The sequence below is a fragment of the Benincasa hispida genome, chromosome 3 (assembly GCF_009727055.1).
Source record: "Benincasa hispida cultivar B227 chromosome 3, ASM972705v1, whole genome shotgun sequence".
Lineage (NCBI taxonomy): Eukaryota > Viridiplantae > Streptophyta > Magnoliopsida > Cucurbitales > Cucurbitaceae > Benincasa > Benincasa hispida.
The window spans coordinates 45,370,623-45,378,273 of record NC_052351.1 but is presented as its reverse complement, the minus strand read 5'-3'; the positions used below and the strand labels follow the sequence as shown (position 1 = coordinate 45,378,273).

The window sequence follows — 7,651 nt, the reverse complement described above, 5'->3', positions numbered from 1 at the left end:
CTGCAATTGCTAACAGACAGTGAAGCAATTGATGTAGAAATTTGAGGTTTACTTTCTTGCAGGACAGTCTCCCTTTGTCATCATTCTTGACTATGGGTATATGGCTTGATTCAGCAGTATCACGACTCTCGATGTGATTTTTGAGGGATGCAATTTCATTATCCCTTTCTTCGACTGTATTCATCAGCATGTTAACTTTCTTTTTGAGTTAGGTCATCCTTTCTTCACTTGTTCCTACATCGGTCATCATGATTGACATTATATTTGTGTGTGATGTCTTCTCACTTGATTGTTCAAAAGGTGAAGTATGTTTATTAACTACAGGACTTTTCCTAATGAAAATTATGCCTTTTGGTTGCTTTGAGATTTGTTCCCATACATTCCTCGCAATCTCAAAGGGAGGTAACTCTTCAGATTGTTGAATCCCCTTGGAACGGCTGCGAGTAATTGGTCTCTCATAGACGTCACTTGAGTTTTGGGAGTGTTGTTTTTTTATGCCATGACTTTATTAGGTAAATCTTGCTCTATAAAAAGAGATGGAAGGTAGAGATAGCTCCACTAGGCATGTCAAACTATTCACACGAGATTTCAGAAGGAATTTAATTCATGGAATTTTTGTATTGATTTCAGTATAGTATAGTGGATACAATCTCTAATGTTTGATCCTTTGATGTCTTCTTTCAAACAAGGGATAAAGTTTAAAATTTCTAATGATTCAATCTTCAAGGTGTTGCTTTGAAATTCAATCTTGTGGAATTCAAGGAAGATTTAATTTTCCAAGTCTTCAATCTTCAGAAGGTGGTAATCTCGAAATCAATTAGAACTTCGAAGTCATGAGAGCTTCAGAGTTTTAATCTTGATCTTCAGAGTTTCAGCATTTCGTTGCTAATTTTACCAACTTCCCCAAATGAAGAAGTGAGGCCTTTATTTATAGAGGTTTCTCTTGAGGGTTAGTTTTAATGCATGGTTGGGTTTGGTTGAATTTTTTATGTTTTTTTCTTGGTTGGGTTGGGTTTGTGTCTTTTAAACATTCGGATTGACCTAACACAACCCGAATTTCTAATATTATTAAAATATATATTGTAACTTATAAATATTATAACTCATATGCATCTTTATGATGTTTGTTTGAAGTTTGTAATAAATATCTTGGATTTTGATATTTAACATTTGAGTTTGATGAAATTTTAGTTATTAGTATGTGTTGTAGACAAATTTAAGTATTTTAACTTAATAAAAAAATATATATTAAAAAAAAGAATAAATAATAAATAACCTAACAACTCAACCCAATCCTATCCAAATTTCAAAAGTTGGATTAGGTTGGAGACCCAATTCGGATCATTCGAGTAGCCAACTCGGATTGGTCCAAAAAATTACCCGACCCAACCCATGTACACCTCTAGTTGAGATGATGTGGCAAAATTTAATCGGCTGAAATTTCTCATTCAATAATGATATCAAAAATTGCTTAATTTCTTTAACGTTTTTGGATAAAATGAGATTTTCATACATGTTTTTTTTTTACATAATATGAGATTATGGATAAAATCTAAATCTAGATTTTTATAATATATATATAACGTGATTGTTCATAGTATATAGATAGCTACTTTTTCATAGCCCTTATTAGAAATTCTTGGGGAAAAAAAATAAAGAAAAGAAGGAGGAGATACCTAGTAAAAATGAGATATTGAAATTAGCTATTTGTTGAAAAAAATTGGATTTCGAATAAAATAAAATTATAGTAACATGATATAGCAGATATAGAAAGATAAAATGTGATTTTAAAAAAAATCTACTGTCATTATCATGCCAAAAAATATGGATTTTTTTTAAAATTAGCTTGTAATAGCCAAAAAAAAGGAATTTTTTTAAATTTAACGTGGAAAAAAAAAACCAAATATTGTAGAGGGAAAAAAACTTTAAAAAAGTTCCGACCTGCCGGATTCGAACCAGCGACCTAAGGATGGCTATTAGGAATTTGTTCCAACTACAGTCCTCCGCTCTACCAACTGAGCTAAGGTCGGTCGTTGATATTCCTTTGTTTTTTTATTTATTTTTCTCTGGTTGAAAAAATTATGGAGGCAATTAGATCCAAACTCGTACCTAGGCTGTCATTACAATTTCTTCAACATTTTTACTAAATTCTACCAGGAAATGTAAATTTTTGGATAGAGAATTTGTTGGTGCATAAATATCGTCATATCACTCCTTGGAAATTCGATTTTCGGGTCAAGCTATCCTCTACAAAGAGTTATATCGGTGCAGTGATATACCACACACTCTGATCTTTTTTTAAAAAAAAGCACAAATTCTGATGTTTAAGTAAAAACTAAACACAGCACGAATTATATGTCAACTACTTCATCACTTTTGATAGCAAAGTGAGCATAGTTCAACGATCATTGTTATGTATTATCGTTCTTGAAGTCAGAGATTTTGATTCCTATAGGACCGATACCACTTACCAGCCCACAAAAGTCATTAATAATTGATGCAAAACAATCGGAACAGAATTATTATAAAATTTTAAAAGAAAAGAAGGGGGAAAAACCCTATTTTTATAAACTAATACAATCCTAGAAATTCTACATTACCAAACTTGAGACTGATTGTAGTCCAAAATGTTGGTAGATTTTCCATCTTTCCCATTTGTAATTTAAATATCATATTTTGATTTTACCAAAATTCTATCTTTTGAAACATAAAATTTGAACTAAGTTGCCATGTACATTTTTTTTTTTCCTTTTGATATTGGCTTACATACGTTTCTGTCTAATCATACTAGACAACCTATTTTCATTCAGTGTCGAAAATAATCATAGGATATCAAATCTTAAGTATGTGACCATTATAGATTAAACTTTCCTTCCAAGTCATTTATTATACCCACGACTCTTATCGTAACTAGGCCAATCCATGATTATTTGAAATGTGACCACCATAGATTAAACTTTTCTTTTGAGTCATTTATCATATTCACGACCCTTATAGACACCAAGCCAAACCATGATTATTTGATTTACCATATATATATAAATTCAAACATAGACTACACAAATTCGAGCTTCCCAACTGAAGCTACATAGATCAAAGGCTATTTAAAAGAAAACCACGAGCCATATATCTCTGAAACTTCTAATATTTCGTTTAAAGATGTTTCCAATGGACTACAATACAACATGATATAGTCTAAAGACTTGGCAATTGGAATACAAAAGAAAATTGAACTCTTATTTAAGGAAAATAGTTTAATAAGATTAGCAGAATGATAAATATATTGTAGTACAGAAAATGAATGACAACTTTGAGAAAGAATCTTTCAGTCTAAGGATTACTTTCATCTTATTCTCTCCCATGGCAGGAGCAAAAGATTTCATCTCATCAATGGAATTAGCACATAAAGTAGATTCTTCATGTGGGGTGGTTTTTATTCTCTAAGCAAATGTCTGAAAAGGGAGCAATCTGCTTCCACATCACTCCCCCAATAGCTCAAGATGAAGATTCTATATTTCTCACAAACTTCTTGGCCTATCACATAACAAATAATTGAGTGACAAGGACTCGTTAGATTACAAGTATGTATTGCTTCTTAGCAGAAAATTAGATAACACAGTCTTTCATAAATCTTGGTTCTGTTCACACAGAGAAGAAAAAGAATCTGCAAATTCTTTCTTTTGATGTATTGTTTCTTTCCTATTTAATTTTCAATTATTTTGGTTCTAGCCCAAAAGAAAGTGTTGTTGAGGTTTCTTACTTTCAGAGACTGGTTTAGTATTGAAAATTGAGAAGAAATGAAAGAAGAAGATTCCTGAGAAATATGCTTTATACTCTTTAAGTAATCTAATTCTTAGCAATTGAGTAGCTGATGAAAATTTGACATCGAGGGTGCAGGGGTCGAAAGGAAGTACCTGTTCTAGAGTTAGGAACATGATCACATTCCATGATCCTAACCGACCAAAATTCGGGATAAAGCCCTTATAAAATGCCAGAGGTCCCTACAAAATGCAAATCCCAGATAATAAATTTACTTTGTTTTAGTTTAGAACACAGATATCAAGAGAACAGACTCAACTAAGTTAAAGGAAATAATGAAAGAGTAAGAAAACATACATCATTTCTTAAAGTCTTGATGAAACAATCAAGTGTGCTTTTGTAAGCTGAATCTCCCATCATTCTTGACTTCACCTGTCAAAAAGGTATATGATCATGTGCAAATGACTCCAAGTCTCATGAAACAACATGAATTATGTTCGAAAGAGAGTGTGGCACCTAGAAATTGTTAAAAGAAAACACTATGAAAGAGGTGACATAGCATGGATATAGAAAGATTACCACGTCCACTGGCGAGCCAATGCAGACAGCAAAAAACCCTGCTCCAAGACCAGCAAGAAGATGAGTAACAACATTATCTGTGAAACCTGGAATTTTCAAAATTGTCTGCAATGAATATAATAAGATAAGAATCAGCACAAAAAGTCCCCCCGCATGGAGGGCAGGAAACAAGAATAGTTCTAAAAACACAACTTCCCGATGGTTTTACCTGTTTCACTTGATCGTAGCTGGCCAGTTCTGCAGCATTTATAATTGCATTTCTTGCAATATTTGGTCCAATGCCGGTCCATAGAGCGCCAATTCCTTCCTATATGTTATAGGAAAGTCATACAAATGGAAATGGCAATAAAATTTTCCCTGATCTTGAGGTCAAATAGCTAACCTGTCTCACAATAGTTGAATAAGCATTCAATGCACCAGAATAACGCCTAGGCACACCAGGAGGTAATTTTCCTTCCGCTTGAAGTCTAACTTTCACAAGATCGGTTGGATTTGCTACTGTGATTCCTAGAGCACCTGTTACACGAGGAGGATAGGAAAATGAGGAAATTTAACTTTCCACTCCTACCTCTTTTGGATGATTTTAACTTTTCTGAAAAGAAGAGGAGAAAAAAAAAAAAAAAAAAAAAAAAAAAAAAAAAAACCTGTTTGGAATAAAAATATTTAAAGCACAAAAAAAATGCTTTTAAGCAATTAAAAAGCCATTCTAAATAGACCATTAAATAGTCTCATTCACTTCGTCAAACTGGTTGGGCTTCTAAAAAATGAGTGAGAAGTTAAATATAATAACCATTCGGAAGAAATGTTTATTCTACAACTCAATTACTTCCAAAGCCAATGACATTATGTGTTCCTTTTTTGCAAGATTTTCACTAGTTCAAACTTTCAAAAATATTCACTCATTCATAGTTTTCTTTGAGCATAGAGGCAATAGAAGGCTTTGTGGGGACAGGACTACATAAAAGTTTTAGCAGGACTATTATAATTTGGAAGAGGAATGCCAAAAAGTCCAAGCATATCTTGTCTTAGAAGAGAGATAGAGTGTGGATTGATCAAGAATTTACAGGCCAATCCTTTCCCATTATGGATGGTTTATTTACTGATATTGTTATTAATCAATATTTTGAGGAACTCCTAAGTCCCGATACTTTGAAATTTTTCCATCATCCTCGACAAGAAATATACGCATGAAAGCAAAAACACAAATACGGCAACCATGAGACGTGCAATGGGAAAAAAAATGTTATACACAGCAAAAAGTTCAATCCATCCTCACCAGTTGTCAGTGCAGCAAGAATCTTCTTGGATAAAGGGACATCACCAACAAAGTCACTGCCCACATAAAAGTTTTTGACCTGCGATGAAAACAATATACAAATTTGTGTTAGATATGAGCTAAAAGACAGAACAGTAGAGACTCCCAGACTGGACTCAAAAACTTACAGGCTCATACATCCCAATCCTTAAGCCACCAAACACGCACTGACGATGCAATCCGGGAACAATGCCTTTCCACAACGATGCCAAACCTTCTTCTCTGGCTATGGTTGCAACAGTGCCCAGCATGCCTCTATACTTCGGTAAGACATCTCCCGCAACAGCTTTCTTTTGTAACTGAAGCCTAACCTTGGCAGTGTCTAGAGGAATCGTACATACCTGCATCAACATCAAACGCATGTCAATTATTGTCAAAAATCATTTCAGATCCAACAATGTAAGGTGGATGAAGATCGCAACAGTTGCTTGGGTGCAAAAACATAACAATTTTGTTTTTAGTTTCAGTTACCTGTTTCAGATCATTAAGTTCATAATATCTACTTGTAGCTATGTTTCCTTTGTTTACCATTCCACCATTTAAAAACACTTCTAGAATTTTTGTTTCTTACACCCCCTAGCAAACGTTAACAACAACATCGATCGATTTCCATGGTTCCCCCACACAAACACAAGATATCAAATATTTAGAAGATCACAACTTTGTGGTATCAAAGATAATAAGATTCAGTTCTAACTTTTAATGATGGTCAAGATCCCTCAAAACAGCAGTCAAAATCCAACCTCATTCAAAACAAAACCTTGTTTAGAAGACAAAATCGATTAAGCCAATCCTAGTGCATTGTTAACCAGAGTTAAAAATGGTCAAGATGCAGATAAAATCAGCCAATTACATCACAAACCCACGTTTATAATTTGAATTTGACAACTACAAAATACACCAAACACTAAACTCGTTAACCCCAAATCAAACGTGGACAAAAACAAATTTTCAACAAGAAACTTTTCAGAAACACAAACGCCAAAAGGGTTTAAGAAGATGCAGAGCAGAGTATGCATATAATATATTACCTCAGCGAAACAAGCAGCGAAAGCACTGCTGGCGAAGGTGCCAGCGAATGAGATGTCCGATTTGCCTTTCGAATCGGCTACCATGGCTAAACCGGAGCAGCCGAGGGCCAAAGAAAACAAACCCACGAGACTAAACCGGCGAGAAGGAGATCAAGATCAATTCAGAGAGAAAAGCGAAAAAACTGAAGTAGAACAAAGGAATGGAAGAAGAAGAATAATGGGTCTCGTCGTCGAGATGGGAATCTGGGGAAAAGCAAAACGAGAAAGAAGTGATTAGCGAAGCTTTGATTGTTCGTCTTGGCAGCTCTTTTCTTGGGTTTCGGTCTACTACGCCACTTCGACAATCACTTAATTTCAATTTATTTATAAAAGAAAAATACTTAGGTCCTACGACTCCTTTAGATTTTGTATTCAATAATATCTTTTGATTCATCCAAACTTTGAAGCTTATTCTATTTTCGTAGATAGATTTTTTAAAAAACATCAATTTAAATTTCTAAATTTTTTTAAAATGTTTACTTTAATATTTACTATTAAAATTTGATAAGATGAATGATATTTTTAGATAATTAGATTATCAAATAAGTTAATCACTCTAAAAAAATATAGAGTTTTAAATTTGAATTAGATGGTAAAACTATTTTGTATAGAACTCAAAAATCATTTTATGTTCAAGATTTTTGTCATTCGGTACTTTATCGTGTTAATTATTGACATTTTACTTTTTCTTTTTGCTCAACACAAATTAGACACAACTTCATCAAAAAGTAGATAAAATCTTAACTGTATATATCAAAATAAACAATTTTTAAAAGTTTATACACAAGAATTGTTTTTAAAAATTTATGAACCAGGATAGAAGAAGATTTAAAATTCATTGACCAAGATAAATATAAATCTTTTTTATTTCGTTTCTCCTTTTTTGAGGCAGGATAATTTAAATTTTTATTTTGTATAATCGTTAATT

General features: G+C 33.0%; 1 protein-coding gene and 1 non-coding gene across 2 annotated transcripts; both read right to left on the bottom strand.

Annotated features, from left to right (window-relative positions):
- Window positions 1-1,935: 1,935 nt before the first annotated feature.
- On the bottom strand, window positions 1,936-2,030 carry TRNAY-GUA. Its single transcript has 2 exons — window positions 1,994-2,030; window positions 1,936-1,971 (listed from the first exon to the last, which is right to left on the bottom strand). It is a non-coding gene; the product is annotated as a tRNA-Tyr (tRNA).
- A 1,097-nt stretch (window positions 2,031-3,127) lies between these two features.
- LOC120072643 (mitochondrial uncoupling protein 1) lies at window positions 3,128-7,034 on the bottom strand. Its single transcript, XM_039025063.1, has 9 exons — window positions 6,685-7,034; window positions 5,782-5,994; window positions 5,615-5,693; window positions 4,721-4,854; window positions 4,547-4,645; window positions 4,339-4,443; window positions 4,117-4,191; window positions 3,915-4,001; window positions 3,128-3,534 (listed from the first exon to the last, which is right to left on the bottom strand). The coding sequence occupies exons 1-9, from the start codon at window positions 6,766-6,768 to the stop codon at window positions 3,496-3,498; spliced, it is 915 nt and encodes a 304-aa protein (XP_038880991.1). The 5' UTR covers window positions 6,769-7,034; the 3' UTR covers window positions 3,128-3,495.
- Window positions 7,035-7,651: the final 617 nt, after the last annotated feature.